Source organism: Schistocerca piceifrons, chromosome 6, assembly GCF_021461385.2.
Source record: "Schistocerca piceifrons isolate TAMUIC-IGC-003096 chromosome 6, iqSchPice1.1, whole genome shotgun sequence".
Lineage (NCBI taxonomy): Eukaryota > Metazoa > Arthropoda > Insecta > Orthoptera > Acrididae > Schistocerca > Schistocerca piceifrons.
In genome coordinates this window covers 129,079,705-129,097,527 of record NC_060143.1, presented here as the reverse complement: position 1 = coordinate 129,097,527, position 17,823 = coordinate 129,079,705, and the positions used below count along the sequence as shown (strand labels likewise).

The 17,823-nt window shown below is 38.3% G+C and overlaps 1 protein-coding gene across 1 annotated transcript in view; it reads right to left on the bottom strand.

The window, feature by feature from the left end:
• LOC124802705 (ubiquitin carboxyl-terminal hydrolase 20) overlaps positions 1-17,823 on the bottom strand; it is a 185,593-nt gene that overhangs the window by 61,785 nt on the left and 105,985 nt on the right. Inside the window, exons 11-13 of the mRNA XM_047263658.1 lie at positions 15,703-15,881; positions 8,943-9,135; positions 8,160-8,414 (exon numbers count right to left, since the gene is read on the bottom strand). Coding sequence (XP_047119614.1) covers positions 8,160-8,414; positions 8,943-9,135; positions 15,703-15,881 — 627 coding nt within the window. The remainder of the gene's footprint in view (positions 1-8,159; positions 8,415-8,942; positions 9,136-15,702; positions 15,882-17,823) is intronic.

Here is a 17,823-nt window from a genome sequence, read left to right as displayed (position 1 = left end):
TATTAATTTACAGTTGCAGTGTACCTGATATGTTAGAATAAAAGTTTAAAAATGTAAGGAAACGATATACTGCTACTTGCAATAAAGGTGGCATGTTAAGCTGCCATTCCAGCCCGAGCTATTGGAGATGGTGATCATGTATGTTTAAGATGTGCTTGTTTTTGTGAATGAATGTGTGTGTGTTACTTTTTCTGACAAAGGCTGCGGCCGAAAGCTAATGTGTAAGTGTCTTTTAGTTGTGCCTGTCTGCAACTTAACATATCATCTTTATGGTAGGTAGCAATCTATATTTTCCTTACCTTGTTGACATTTCAAGCTGAAGTTTCCATTGTCAGAATAACTCTACACATTTGCAAATATTACAGCATCTGAGCTTTAGATTTTATTATTAAAAATAACACTGTACATCACAGAACCACATGTCAACTAAGTTATCGCAGTGATGTTGTATAGGACAATTTATTACAAAATTAATGGCATTATAGTACTTCTACCATAGTCAATTTAACAGTCAGTCTAAATCCAGTAAATATCATGCCTAATGTAATCTCCCAGGATAGGAATTTAAAATTCACCCAGACTTGAACGTTCAGTTTAAAGAATTATGTTTAACTAATTTAAACAGCAACTGTATTCTTTAGTGTAACAGGCATTAGCTAGGGTAAGATAGGTTACTAGGTTACATGCAACAACTGCTACGCACTCACTGCTGACTGGCATGTTACTGACACAACTACAAAACAATGTCTGTCTAGTCAATGGTGACCTGGCAAGGTTTGCTTGATTCCACATCCCGTATCCTATTTCAACCTTGGTAACTTTTTCCTCCTTTCTGCACTCTGTATATTATTGGCAATTTGCACATAACTATTTTAAATTTCCATATGAATCAAAAGTCACATGTGTTGCATGCACACTACTGAGAAGATTTTACTGCTCTAGCCATCTGAAATTATTGTCTTAAGTTTCCATTACCTTTTTATAATAAAAGAGAGAAACTGAACTGCCAGTTATGTGGCCTGTTGGGCAGAGATACAAGATTTTTTAAATTTCCAATTGCACAGCATAAACACCAGCCATGCGGCAGGTGAATGGTATGCACAGTAAGTGACAGCAAATTTCCCGCATCACACACACTGTCACTGCTGAGTTCAAAAGGTCAGTGTATGCTGAGCTGCAGTCGCATATACATGGTCACCTAAGTTTATTCTCCTGCCAAGTGTGAATTGTGAAGCATTGTTTGTTTCTTCGAGCAGAAGGGAATACTCCAGCAGAAATTTGTTGAGGAACAAACCAAGTGTACAGATAAAACTCTGTGAGTGAAGGTGTGCGTGACTTCTGAAATTATTGTGATCCCTGACAATGCCTATGCAAGTGAACAACTCTTTAACCGATCTTAGCAGCACATTTTAAATGATCTGTCATACTATCCCCTGAACAGAAAAAGTGACTATATGAGGGCAGCATTTCCAAAGTAATTAGGAGCTTTGAGGTAACATATAACTAATGCCTCAACCGCTACAGTGATTATGTTGAAAAGTAATGATAATATAAATAAGTTTTGGTAATACATTTTTATACACGCTGTCTTATTTATAGCTCATCCGAGGTTAACACTGTTATACCTGGACCGCTGAAACATGTCACTTCAAGGTCACTCCCCAAGCGCCGTTGAGTTGGTAGTATAACTAACAAACAAGTGAGGAACAGGAGGCGCTGCGTCTTCTGAACCAATAACAGCACCGAACAAAAGCCAGTTCCGGTGTCAAAGCTACCACATTGCCGGCTTCCATGTAAACATTGTATGTTAGTGCACAAGCGCCTGCTGTTCTGTTGTGATACCGCCTCGACTACAGTTTTTGTTTGTTAAACAATGTCACCAAAATAATGTTGTTTAACAAGCAACAATCCATTGCGCCGTGGAGTGCCATTAAATAGCCAGGATTTGGAATTGCTACAGAGGACGCGAGAGTTTTAAGAGCAAGAAAAAGAATTTGATTCTGTTCATGGGCATGCGTCGATTCCTGCCGATAAAGTTTTAGAGCATACCTCGAAAACTCTAGGACTCAGTGAACGAAAAGTTATAAGGAAAGGGGTGCTACTTCAAGACTTACAAGGCAGTGAAGTAAACAGTGTGGAAGAAATCCTCTGTGGAAGGAACAGTGTGTTTGTAAGTACTCCGGGCAATAAAAAAAAAAGCAGCCTTGTCCTGTTACAGATATTGATTCTTTCCAATCCGATGTAATTCGTCGGCACATATACGAATACTATAAAAGGAAAGAATACCCCACAATAGTGAAGTTGCTAATTTCTTTAAAAGAAAGTGAACTTTTCTCATGGGGGAAAAGCATCACTCAAGATTATATTAAAAAGTATGGGCTTCCGTTTTAAAAAGTTATATGGACGAAAATTGTTAATAGAAAAAGCTCATGTCGTTGCAGCTTGTACCATTTTCTTACACAAAATTGTAGTAAAGGACATACACTCAGTCATATGCCAGAATGGGATTCTCACTCTGCAGTTGTGTGTGCACTGATATGAAACTTCCTGGCAGATTAAAACTGTGTGCCGGACCGAGACTCGAACTCGGGATCTTTTGCCTTTCACGGACAAGTGCTCTACCAACTGAGCTACCCAAGCATGACTCTCACCCCATCCTCACAGCTTTACTTCTGCCAGTATCTCGTCTCCTACCTTCCAAACTTTACAGAAGCTCTCCTTTCTTTCAGGGGTGCTATTTCTGCAAGTTCGCAGGAGAGCTTCTGTAAACTTTGGAAGGTAGGAGACGAGATACTGGCAGAAGTAAAGCTGTGAGGACGGGGTGTGAGTTGTGCTTGGGTAGATCAGTTGGTAGAGCACTTGCCCGCGAATGGCAAAAGATCCTGAGTTCGAGTCTCGGTCTGGCACACAGTTTTAATCTGCCAGGAAGTTTCATTCAGTCATATGGTTAGACAAAACCTGGGTCAACGTTGGAGAATCAGTTGAGAAATGCTGGACAGATGATACTCCGAATAGCAGCGGTCATCAGCCAACAGGAAGAGGATCACGATTAATTGTGGCCCATGCAGGATCTTCGAACGGCTTTGTGCCTGAAGGACTTCTAGTTTTTCGATCGCAAAAAACTGGTAACTATCATGAGGATATGGGCCTCCCAAGGCTTCTACAGTGGTTTAAAAATTTGTTGCTCCAGTTTAGTGTTCCGACAGTTTTTGTGATGGACAATGCACCATCCTATTCCGTGATTTTAGATAAAACTCCCACCACAAGTGACCGTAAAGAAACTATGGTGCTGTGGTTGCAGGCGAGAGACATTACTGTGGACATGAGCATGACAAAGCTGCTGTTATACTCGCTCGTGAAACAAAATAAGCCTGTGATGCCTAAATACGTTGTAGATGAAATTTCAATTGAACAGGGTCACTTGGTAATTAGGCTACTGCCTTATCACTGTCATTTTAATCCAACTGAATTGGTTTGGAGTGAAGTCAAGGCGCACATCAGAAGTAACAACAAGACTTTTACTATAACAGAAGTGGAAAGACTGCTACGTGAAGGTTTTGCTACTGTAGATGCTGCGTCATGGAGGGAAAAAGTAGACCATGTTGCTAAACTAATAAGAGAAGCACAGACTATAGATGGAATTATAAATGAAAATAAACAATTAACGATTTCTTGTAATGATGATGATGATGATGAAGACAATGGTTTTGGTGCCGATTCCGATGACAGTGAAGGAGAACTGGATAGAATTGTGCAACTGACATCGTAAATTGGTGAGTGTAAATGTATACAGAATTCTTTTTCTCTCTGCAATCGTGTAGGCTATGCATGTTTTGCTTTATTTCTTTCTATGAGTGTGGATAGCGTGTTATTTGGGATGCTTAGATTACATTATTATATGACGTTTTACATGCAGAAAAGGCTGCACAAAGGTACAGCAGGAACTGGTGTAAGACATGACTGCTTTCACAGGACTGGAATATGATGTGCTGGATAGGTGCATAGAACATGTCTTGCACCTGGGTGTTCCACATGGGTACAACCTATGTGGCAAGGGGTTGAGTGTAGGTGTGGCATATAGAACAGTTGGGAAAGATAGGAAGGAGGAAAACTTGGGGAAAGGTAGGAAGGAGGAAAACTTTGGGAAAGGTTGGAAGGATTGTGTGTACAATGTTCCTCATTTCTGGGCGTGATGATAGATTGTCTCAGCCCTAGGAACATAGCCGAGTTGTTCCTGTTGTGGGTGATACTAGGAGATGAAGGGAAGAAGGGTTCTCCTACATATTTTCACTCCTCAAACTCTGAAACTGTTTTCAACAGATCGTTTTACAGCTATTTCATGTGTGTATTTTTCTATTTTCATAGTTTATTTTCAATGTCCAGTTTGCATTTTTTCTTTTAATGTATACCTTCCACTTCCACACCCAGTACTCTCTTACAGTGATTACCACTGCTTAAAACTCTCTGACATCATTTACATTCCTTTTCTTATATCTGCAGTGGCAGTGTCCCAAATAGACCACTGCCCCATATACCTATATCATTTCAAAAGGGCATTTCTATTCCTAGCTGCAGCTCAGTTATGCATCCCATTTCTACATTTCTCCCAAACTCAGAATATCCCCCAATGGCCTAACCTCTAAAACTCCTTCTCTCTACATTTGCAGCCCTCCTTACACAATGAACTCGCTATCTTCAGATTTCTTCCATCCCTATCTCTCTCATACATTGTATGAGAGAAACAAATTTCCATGCCACAGGCATCCATGACACTTGTGTTCCCTTCATAACATGGAGTTACTGTATAGACCCTAGATATGTACTCCCCACCTCCCAAATTTAAATTTTTGGGCTCCAAGATTTGGAAAGGTATGCCAGACATCAACTTTAAAAGTATGCCAGTTTAAAGATGTACTCCCGGGTTAGGGCACCACTGTCCAAAAACACCTAGCCTACACTCAAAACTCCTCTCCAACATCCCATCACAAACCCAAATCCCAAACAAATCCAAAACAATGTTGTCAACTCTTGATGGGAGAAAGAACAGACACTTATGGCCAAATATAGACCCCGATTTGACAATCCTGCCTATGGACAAACGATCCACCACTGTCATGATGAACCATAGTTATCACCCAACAGAAGGTATCTGCCACCTGTCAGGCTCTTCCTCCTGCAAGTACTGATAAAGTGATACCATCCCAACAGTCCAGCATGTCTTCCACTCCCTACTAAAATCCTTAGGCCCATAACAGAACCTTTCCCCTGAACCCTTCTCTTACTTCCTCTAATGCACCATCTGTAGGCCAGCCAAAATTCATAAGCCTACCGTATTTACTCGAATCTAAGCCGCACCTGAATAATGATACTCGAAATCAAGGAAAAAAAAATTTCCCGAATCTAAGCCGCACCTGAAATTTGAGACTCGAAATTCAAGGGGAGAGAAAAGTTTTAGGCCGCACCTCCAAATCGAAACAAAGTTGGTCCATTGTAATATGAGACACAATTTAGGTTGAATGAATGATGATACAGCTACAGTAGTTTGGTTCGAGTCGTAAGCTTAGCAGTTAAGCTTTACCAGGTAGCCATTGCTATGCGGCAGGCCCGTATTTATACGGGTACCCTTCCTTTTTCACGTGCTTCGTCTGGTTTGAATCGATTGCTTATTTTTCTTTGATCTGATAAGTGCCGTTCTCTTTGTTATAGGTGTTTACATCACTCTAAGCTGAAAATGCGTTGTTGTACTGTGTCATGCATTGTTTGTCGCATTCTGATAATGTGTGTTTACGACCTGTCGCCGATCGTGGCATTGCTTCTTTTGTGCGCGCTACCGCCGCTTACAATAAAAAAAAAAAAGAGAGAGGAATTGTCTCATTAGCGAAACAATGGCAAGAGACTGCTATTTGTTGTTACTTACACTGCTGCTTTCTTTGATAATGATCAACAAGAACCAAATAATAGACTGCGTATGATGGATGTTCTGAACGAGAGTTTAGCTAGAATTTTTCACCATTTGAAAATCTTTGCAGACGCCTCTTTAGTACATTTCATTCTGCACAGAAATTAGAGTCATCTTAGATTTAAAAATCTAGTCAATTGCCGTGCTTCATTTCTGACTGTATCACTATTAGGCATAAGAATAATACGAATATAAACATGACATGATATGTATATTCTTCTGCATTTGCTGTTGTCTCACACTAGTTTCGTAGTTTATTAGGCAGACAGGATTTAAATGAGATAGCAGCAAACACGAAAGAATACATGGCAAAATGTTTATATTCGTATTACTCTTATGGTGAATAGAATACTGCATGTGATTCTCAATTCATAAAAGTTCCTATTTGCAACCACCTCTTCTCACAGGTAGGAAAAAATTAAAAACGAAGAGTTGGCCATATTGACAAACATCCCAAACAGTCCTGCCAGTCGAATTTTCTTAGTACATTGAAATGCTGCTACATTCTAAGATGAACAGTATGGAATTTGTATTTACTTCATTGGATAATGTATGAAAATGCAGTAGGCGAAACTCAGGGCGGAGAAAAAAAGCTCGTCTTCCACCTTTTTTAAAAATTTATTTACTGGCGCAGAGGTTTTGGCGCCAGTATTTATCTTTGTGTCTGCAAAGCATGCCTGTGTAGCGCTACATATATTCGCGGCTGAAGTTAGTCCTGGCGGCACCTACCAACATTTTTCAGAACTTCCGCTCATTTTGCACTCGATTCTAAGCCACAGGCGGTTTTTTGGATTATAAAAACCGGGAAAAAAGTGCAGCTTAGATTCGAGTAAATACGGTAACCACCTCAATGCCCCATTGCAGCTGGTAACTGTGTTCTTACAACCCAGCATGCCACCTCTCTGATGGCTCCATCGAAATCTCTGTCCATATCAAGCCTGCTAATCATCAACAATATGTCCACTTTGATATCTGTCAACTAGAAAGTCTCTCCAATACAAACTGGCCGCTTATGAACAATGCATCAGCAGTAATTAACTTGCAAACCTCCTGCAAATCATCTGCAACAGAGAAACCCCATCATTACTCTGAATCACTCCAAATTCAAGCAAATTAACCACTTCCTTCACCATGGCTTGGGCTACCTATGATCTTCCCGAAAATGAGGAACATCCAACCCACACTCATTTCTATCTCTCCTAGAGTGGTAATAGAAGGGTGTGATTTATTTTGTAATATTTTGGGTGTGCCATGTTCACTGTTGAAGCAGGGATGAAAACTTTGCAAAACAATGGGTCTAGTTTGACATAATATATACAAAAATTATGACAGGTGACAGGCAAGCACTCAATATTAAGTAAATAGCAGGTGTTGTGTACACACACTCAGGTTCACATTTTTGCCTATTTTCAACGGCTTGTAAGACAACAATCAAAAGATGAACATTTCAGAAATTTTGTCCATAAATGTGAATTCACCAAGATAATTTAGCATGAGGATCATTGGCCACAAAGTTATCGACACAAAAATTATTATGGAATTGAAGAAATGTGGAAGAAATTTAATTAGTTTCAATATTCTGAAAAGGAAAGTTGCCACTCACCATATAGCAGAGATGCTGAATCGACTCAGCATCTCCGCTATAAGGTGAGTGGCAACTTTCCTTTTCACAATATTGTTACATTCCATCCTGGTTTTTCCACTGTTTGAAATTTAAGTAGTTTGTTTGAAATCATTACTTTCATTTTCATATCAAAACCTTCACTGTGGCATAGGGCATCTTTGTGGAACACTTTTAAATATTACTGAACCACTTGAAACATGAGTACTGACAGAACTAGTAATGGCTCGTAAAAGTCAGTCGTGGTTTAGTAACAAAATTCAAGAAGCAGAAAGTATTACACAACAAGAGCAAAGGAGCTCCGAAGATGGTGGATAAGCTAAGGCTAACTGGGATTATGCAGATTATATTACCTGCATGCATTAAATAAACATGTGTACCAATATCTAAAAATGTTAAGCCATATAAGAATAAAATAGAGACATTCATCAACTCTGACTGAAAGTACCTTATCTGTGGAACAATCATCTTTTCTAGGAACCACATTTCATGTGTACTGAAACTTGGACACCTCATTCCATCAAAGAAAACATCAACCATATATCACAAAGAAATAACTTATTAGTGTAATAAACTCACGTCTCATACAGGTACTCCCATACTGGTTGTGATAATATGGTACACAGCTGATGCATATCCGCAGCTTTGGAAGGCTGCACTCTGCCATGAGCACAAAGAAAGTCAGAGTTGTCAATCGGACCTGGCTCTGAAAATGTGTTAAATTTGTTGACCCACTGCTTGGAGACATAGAAATCTAGAGATGGTTCATTGGATGAGAGTTCAATGAGTTCAACAGCTCGCTGACGTTTCTTTCCAATCTCATCACATGACTTCCTATTTATGAAAGGAAAAAAAAAAGAAGTAGTAAATCTGCTTTTAATTTAATCTTCAAATAGCCTTAAAATGTACATACAAAATGGAAAAAAAGTAAAACTAGTTTTAATTTAATCATTTAATTGCTTTAAATTGTAAGTACAAAAAAATAAAATCTGTTTATAAAGCCATAAGGTGGTAACACCATTTAACAGAAACTGTTTCGAAGCTTCGGGTTCCCCACTGATTAATATTCACGAATATCCCATTCTTGGTAAATCCTACAAATGGCATAGTATTATATTTGCTTATGAGAAACTAACCTCCTGGTTGTTATAAGTATATAAGTTCTGGGGCTAATACAAATAGAAACACCCTCAAGGGTAAAAATCTGATTCTAATGATGAACAACTAACTAATGTAAATGCATGAAAGAATGACCAGAAGAAATTGTTAGGAATTAATTCTTGCACTTAGGGCAGGGAAGAACTATTTTATGGGTGAAAAATTTAGTGCCAAAACCAAACATCAGTTTTAGGGCAGACTTACTTGTAGAAGAGAACATATGCCTCACAGTTCTGGACTGTTTCAGGAGACACTTGTGTAACATACTGGTCATCAAATTCAAACCACTGCTCACTGATACAGTTCAGGGAGTAACAGGTGTAGTGACCACCACCAGCTGTTCCATGGTGGCAAATCACGGACATCAAGTCGTAACTAGTGACTTGTGAGACACAATCTGAAACACAAAAGAAATATGTCCGATCACTAATTTAAAATATAAGCCATTATGTATGAACAGTAAAGTTATATTCACCGATTTCCAGTCACAATGACACAAAGCTACTAATGCACTAACAAATACACATTAATCTATTTTGTTTCTTAATCAGTAAGTTGACTTCTTCAAATCTAAACACAATGGTAACAAAAAAGGTGATGGTGAAGGGTAATAAATAATTTCACCCCATTACACTATAGCATTTGTGTTTCTATATACAAACCAGCAAAACTCAATTAACAGGTCACTAAATAATCTTTTCCCCACCTCATCAATAATAACTCATCACGACAGCATGCACACAATTTACTGAATGATGTGCACAAACTGTGCAGCTTTCTACAATGGCTTTATCATGGAAAAACTGTATGTAAGATAACCAAAATTAATTAATTACTTTTTTTTTTTGTTCCTTATACTGCCCATCCAACTCAGAAGATACAGTTGCTGAAAGGTTCAAGGAAAATTTGAGTGTCATTTCGAATAGATACCCTAATCTTAAATTATAGCTGGTGGTGACTGCAGTCCACCACAGACAAGTTGGCGAGAATGCAGATTTAAAGCCAGTGGTAGGCAGAAAAAAAATCATCAAAAATTGTACCCAGAAAATTATTTTGAGCATCTAGTTCATAAGCCCACATGAATTGTAAATGGTTGTGACAACATACTAGACCTCTTTGTCATAAAAAACCATGAGAAAATAGAGCTCATCATGAGATTCCAGAGGTTTGTGACCACAAGGCTGTTGTAGTGAGACTGAATACTGTAACATCCAAATCCGCCAAACAACTCAAAATACAATTATTTCAAATAGGAAATAAAAATTTGCTTGACAACTTTCTAAGGGTCAGTCTCCACCTCTTCCAAACTATGTAAGTTTAGACCAAATGTGCCTTAAACTCTAAGAAATATACCACCTGACAAAAAAAAGTAAAGCACGAATAAGGGGAGGAGGAAATGAGATGAAACTATACTGGTTTAGAGGGTATGTGTTGTTATTTCAGCAATTACAATATTGATTTAAGTTTATAGAGAACTCTGCAATATAGAGCCCACTTATCAGTATGATATTGCACCTCCTTGGCCTACACAGAAGCACCGATGCAGTTGGGAAGGGTGTCAGAAAGCCGTTGTTTCTTCTTGAGGCAAACTTGCCCACAACTGTTGTAACTGGTCCTCGACAGCCTGGCTGCTAGGACTTGGACAAAGTTGGTGACTGAGCTGGTATCACAAATGTTTTATTTGGGAGAGGTCTGGGGGTCTTGCTGGCCACAGGGTGCCTATAACATCACGCCGACAGTTCATAGGAATAAGTGATTTTTGAAAAGAATGGCACCATGAACAGTTGTACAGGAGATAACACATGAGAATGCAGGATATTTGCAACATACTGTTGTACTGTCAGAATGCTCTCAATCACTAACAGCCGTGAGCTGAAGTTATACTTGATGGCTCCACACATCGTGACACCAAAAGCATCAATGCTGTGTCTTCCCAAAACATTGGAAGAATGCGACCTGCGACCTCTCCCAGTGTCACCGGATACTTGCTGATGATTGTTATCCAGGATAGTGCAGAACTGCAACTCATCACTCGGCATCATGCAAAGCCATTCATCAGCTTACAAGTCGTGGCACCTCTCCAAACACGGTCATATGTGTTGTGGTTTTAATGGCAGTCAACACATGGGACAGTAGCTCCCTAGTCCAGCAATTGCTAGGCTCTGACCAATGGCGCAGGATGACAAGAAATAGTCAGGGAGTTTTTTGTTTGATGTTGGATGCAAGACTTACAAAAAAATCAAAAGACGTTCATAGCACTTGTCGACCTAGAAAAAGCATCCGGCACTGTAAAATGGTGCAAGATATTTGAAATTGTCAGGAAAAAAGGAGTAAGCTGCAGGGAAAGACTGACCAGATGAATCCATAATAGAGACATGTAAGACACTGACTCATTGATGTTACATTATTGATATGATTTTCACAAAAATACGTTAAATTTAAGGAAGTTGCAGTAATTGGAGGAATGTTAATACAAGCGTTTAGTCTGGTTCTCATAGGCAAATGTCAAAACCCAAAGTAAATAGCAAAAAATGTTGAAATATGTTAATAAAATTTTCTCGGACTTCCAGCCGCGTCAGGTGGTTAAAATCTCACAAGCTTTCGACCGAGCTGTCCTCAGTCATTGTCAAGTGGTAAGATTTTAACCACCTGACGCGGCTGGAAGCCCGAGAAAATTTTATTAATTCGTATCGCCGCAAAACCATGCATTCATACTTGAAATATGTTAGATACAAAAATTCTAATATGCCAACAAAAAAAGGAAAGCCATTAAGAAAAAGCCATCATTGTAATCATATTAATTTAAAATGTTATGTAAATTTTAACACAATTTTCCAGTAAAATCATTCAAATTATGAAACTGTAATTACATCTTATGCCTTAACTGCAGAGTAAACAGTTTGCGTAATGTTAAAAAGATTAAAAAGTCAGATCGTAGGAATGCAGCTGAGTTGGGTTTGGTTTGAGGTGAGTAAATGAAGATCTTTAATCATTGAAACCACATAAGAATGTGAAAACGTTTCATAATCCCCTCAGGACTTCTACAGTGAACATTAATAATATTTAACCTTTAGGTGACGAGGTGTTTTTTCCCATGTAAGTATAAACACATTTCACCATTTTTTTTCCTTTTTTTTTGGGGGGGGATTAGAAATGAATAAAACTTCTCAATTCATTCATACAATTCAGAGTCTCTCGGCCAGCATTTGCAATCTTGTTGCTATTTGATTTGTGGGCTCAATTCATTCATACAATTCAGAGTTTCTTGGCCAGCATTTGCAATCTTAATTTCTGTCACTAAATTAACTTTCAAATTTCCAGTTTTATTAATTCTTTTGCTAAATTAAGTCAGAGTGTAGCGAAATTTATTACTTCTGACAAACATTCAGTTTTCACACAACACGTGTCAACCTTCAGTTGCCACACTTTTAGTGCTAATTATATGTGCAATAACCTTTATTTTTCAGTTATTATAGTAGTTGTCCATAGGACTGGCGACCGTAATTTTCCCCAAATCTCAAATATCTAATTAACGCCAATTAATTGTTAACGTGACGACCGCACATTTACTTTCTTTATTAATTTTACCCTTTTCTCAAAATTAATTTCCACCAATTTCATTTGCATTTTTCCTTTCATTTAGATGAAACCCTTTCCTCCCTCTTTACCGACAGATTAACTTCAGTGACTATTGCTTTTCCCAAATTTCCATCAGGTGCACGCGGTTTAATTTTTTACTGTCATTAAGATCGATAAGTGAGGGGGAGGTTACAAAGTGTTGTTTCACTGCTCAGTATTTTATCAAATAAAACTTATCAAGAACATGTGTTATGAAGTTTCTACAACTATTAATAAACTTCACTGTTATTAGTCCTTCAATTCCAATACTATACTATGACTTTTTGTATTACAGATGGTAACGTTCACAATTTCACCTTCACTGCTCAGTACTGGGCTAATCAAATTGACATTGCATGATATGACGTGATGTGATGAAGGACAGTGTGAAGACACCCTGAGGTGACGGTGCCGTGACATGGTAAGACACAACATGACAGCTAGTGTGAATTGGCCTCAATGAGAACAGCATGTTAGTTGGGAGTAAACTGCAGAAAGACAAAAGTAATGAGGAGCACGAGAAATGAGATCAGCAATAAACTTATCAAAATTGGTGACCACAAAGTAGACAGAGCGAAGGAATTCTGTTATCTCAAAAGCAAAAGAATATGAAATACAAAGCCTATCACAAGCACCAAAGAGGGCATTCCTGGCCAAGAGAAGTCTGCTTGTATCAAATATAGGTCTAAATTTGAGGAAGAATTTTTTGAGAATGTGCACTTGGAGCACAGCATTCCGCAGAAGTGTTGAGTTTGAGATGTGGCACTGCAGAAGAATGTTGAAAATTTGGTAGACTGATACGATACGAAGTGACAAGATTCTCTGTAGAATCGGGAAGTTAATGAGCATATGAAGAACAATGACAAGATGAAGGGACAGGATGATAGAACACGCCACGACATAGGGAAATTACTTCCTCAATGCTACAAGGAGTTGCAGATGGTCAAAATTGTAGAGAAAGACAGAGTTCAGAATAAATCCAATAAAAATTTGAAGACACTGGTTGCAAGTGCAACAATGAAAAGTAGAAGTTGGCACAGGAAAGGAGGTCACACCAGTCAAAAGGTCGATGGGTGGAGGGAAGGTGGGAGGAACTACCAGTCTCATAAACCATCTAACTTTCCACACTCTGACTCGCAGAACACCAGTTTTGTTTTACCCAATGACATTTTCCAGGGTATTTCGCACCTGTAGACCCAAAAGGAAACCTGTTTTATCTACAGAATATTGTACTCAATAGCCTGCCATCATCATTAAGCAATACAACAGACCAGCATGTCCTTAGGGAAAATAAAGGGTGCAGTTTCCCCTCGCTGCATGCACACCATAAGAGACATTTTGAGCAATACTTATGAAATACCAATGCAGTTTTAGGTCTTCTGTTGCTGTGTGTGTGTGTGTGTGTGTGTTTTCCTTCAGTTTTTCCCTCTTGTGTTGCTTTTTCTTTTCTTTTGTTCTCTCTCCCACACACGAGAGAAAAAGAGAGAGAGAGAGAGAGAGAGAGAGAGAGAGAGAATCTGCACACACATTCATTAATTTTATGACATTTGGCTGTATTAGCATTTCTTCACATCAGGACATGTGAAAAATAATTTTATGCTCGTAACTCAATGTCTCAATCTGCATGTGAAATATTTTGCCTCGTTTATGAGTTATCCTTTATATAAAACAAAAGGCGCAAATATTACAAGATGTTCATCATGAATCCAAATGGTTTTATATGTGTGTGTGTGTGTATTTGGCGACACTTTTTTTTGTGTGTGGGGGGGGGGGGGGGGCATGGTCTTTTAGGTCTTGTTTGGAAAAGAAGTTGCATGGTAGTTGCCACATTTATATGGATAATTATTACAATAGCTCCAAACTAATGAACTTGCACTTTACACACCAAGGTTAAACAGGATGAACACTGAAAAAAAGACGTATCCACAAAACTGTCTAGAGGAAATAGTACAGTTCATTAAAGTTGATAAGAAGTTTGCTACATTATCACAGAATTTGTGAATACAGTGGTGGAAGTATTGAATACACGCCAGCAAATCTCAAAACTACTACTAATAATTATCAATTATAACAAAACACATTTATTAGCAGCTTTTAATACACAAATTTTAAACTGGGTGATTTTTAAAATGGTAAGTAGCTTGTCTGAAATGTGTTACAACCTATTCCAACAAGAAGGATTCTCGTTAGAATCCACAATCAAAACCAGAAACTTTAAGACCATGAGACACTGAATCCAGCTACGAATTCTATGTTAATTTTGTTTTCTATGTGGAATGAACTTTACTGTAGTGGAGAAAAGTTGACAAAATTAATTCGAGTACTGGCTGGTTGGTCACTGATCCACAACAGCAGAGAACTTAGGATCAGAAAGCGATTTGTGTGACCACGTGCCATAACATGAATCTCTTTATTAATGTTAATATTGTATCTATGTACACTACGCTTAGCATAGAGAAAGTAAAATTGTGTGTACAACATTTTGAGCAGATATTTGAATGAACTATCTGAGGATTTAGAAACATTACTTTTTGAGATAAGTATTTTGTGTATGTTTATTAGCACAGTTATGTGGAAGAAACTGCAGAGAAAAACAAGGTAGGTGTGAAACTGTCACATAGTCTATAAACAGATGAAATTCTGTTTGAAGGAATTAAGAGAATACAGCAGGTTTGTATTAACAAGCTTTACATTATTTGTATGAAAATGTATGACAGGACTATTTCAAACATAACAGTTTACCACAATGGTAACGAGTTTTGCCTTCAAATATTCTAAACAGCAGCATCACTCCAGTGCCAAGCAAACACAACAGCCTGCAATGAACTCCGATATTTCAATCAGGGTTGAGAACTATGCACCTCATTCATGAAGACAGAGTCGACAATCAAGTTTTCTTACATGGAGTAAACTGTATCTAGTTTAAAGCTGATGTCTACTGGCTAGCATATACAGGGTGGGGCAAATAAAAGTGACCTTAACAGCTCCAGGTGGAGCATTTGCCCACACAATTGTCGTGATATGCTGCTCTCTTCTGACAGGTGTTGGGTTGATTTGGCAGGACCCTGAAGCATTTTCTGGTGTGCGGGCATGTTTTGGAATGCTCTTCGTTGGCACTTTGACACCATTAAACTTCTCGGCAAATAACTGGCCACACCGTTTCCACGACTTTGATGTCACACACACACACACACACACACACACACACACACACACACACACACACACACACACACACACACATCCAATCATATCCACTCATCGAGGCAACTTTTATTTGCCCCACGTCATATATGTAGAACATCAATTACATTTAATTATTATAAATATAAAAAAAAAGATATACCTTTATGTAGGTAGGGTCTCATGTCAAGGCCTTCCAGGGGGAAAGATACATAACTTCCAATTTTGGAGCTGTACATTAACTCGTGCCGAAATCGCTTCAGATGGATGCAGAGAACTTCTGGTAACTCCAGAACTTTGGAGTATTTGACACCATTTCGAAGTAAATTGCACTTTTCACAGCTGGTAAAACAAAACAAAAACATAAAAAGAATATCCTGCTAATACTTCTACAACAACAGCTTTCATTTTACATTTTAATGAAATTTCTGCACAATTCTTTTTTTTAGTGTACTGCATATTTTGTTGTCCTTTTGTTGTTATCATTAGATACCCTCACACTTAGCACTCCTTTTTGTACAACTGTGATCAAACTCACAGAAACCAGGCAAATGTCGCAAGAGGACTTTTTCAGCTTTATCTGTATTTTCTACACGACTTCCCATGGCAGTAGCATAACATTACCAACATTCTGAATTGATCTTTCTTTATCCAGTACTAATGAATCCAATTATTATCATATTTCAGAGTCAAAGAATTACTGAAAACTTCTCTTCATGCCACATCTCCATATATTTTCTGAAATCTAATGACTATTGTAACAAAGAAAGAAAACTTCAATATAATTCAAACACTTAGCGATACTTGCTTAAGCCTGCAATTACATCAGGAATATATTACACCAAAATACAAATATACATTTATTTTTTGAGAAGAAAACAATATCAATTTACAGTATATGAGAGATATAATTCTGTCAATACTTATGGCCCACCTTTACTTGGCCTCTGCAAGATAGTTGGATGTAAACTGTCTTCGTGCCACACCGAAATGTTTACCCTCATTGCCAACCTTAGTTACGTAGCAGTATTGCACCAAAACAATAAGTAGCTGTTGTCAATACAGCACTGACCTGTGTGTGGCATTGTCCTTAATGACTGTCAATATTATTTACAGAAATCAGTGAAGAGACTGTACTTGATCTTTCTAGCAAAGTGACTCACCGTCATCTTTTGTGTCTCTTCTGTGACATTACATCTTCATTTATTTTATACGCTATAATCTGGCTGCTGCGGAAGCAGGAGGCAGGGCTAGAGTCAGTAGCCAATGAGCTACAAGATGACTGCAGTTTTCCGCTCCTGGCATCCTTCACCCAGGACCCAACTAAAAGTGTGCGATCAGTACAAAGCTTTTGGGACCTTGTGAGGATACAGAATTTCCACGTGGTTAAATTTGGGATTTTTCCCTTAAAACTCAGAAATGCAAAGTTTTCTGTATACTTATCATTGTATATACAAGGGCGTGCTGAAAAGTAATACCTCCGAAATTTTTATACTTTCCTCAATAATGGATCAGGCATTAATTGTCAAGCTTATTGCTCAGTCAACTTTATCGCTTTGCTGATGCAGGTTGCAGCCCTCTGTTGCTAAAGGTTCTAAACTGCACAGTGTAATGTTGCCATGTGTAACTTAACTAAGCCAGTGTGCAAGAGTCCCTCAGAAAACTGGCAGCATGAATTCGAGGAGTTCGGTCACACACAGAATACCCTCTCCTTCAGCATGACAATGCCAGACTACATGTGAGCACTGCGACATTTGCAACAATTGAACGCCTTGGGTTCACTATTATTGACCACTCTCCAAACAGTCCTGCCTTGGCTCCTTATGATTTTCATCCGTTTCCAAAACTTAAAGAACACTTTTGACGAGTCTGAGTGACGAAGTGTTGCAAGGAGAGGTGAGTTTGTGGCTCTTTCAATAAAGTCAAACATTCTACAGTGATGGTATCAACAAACTGGTCTCTCTCTGGGAGAAACATGTTCATCGCCAGGTTGACTATGTTGAGAAATAAACAGGCAGACATGAAGAATAAAGGTGTAGAATGTTAATGAAATTTGTTACATTTAAAAAACTTTAAGAGTTTTCACATAAGAGATAAAGAGAAATTACTTTCCAGTACAACCTCATAATAAGTAATTGTGTCATTTTTTAATGTTGTACTACAGCCTATGTATTAAATAGCACATTTTTTGTACATGGTATGCTATGTCAGATAAAGACATTTGCTTGTGGTTTATTGTTATTGTTTTGATGTTCTCCTTGGGCAGTGCACAGCAGTTTGATGT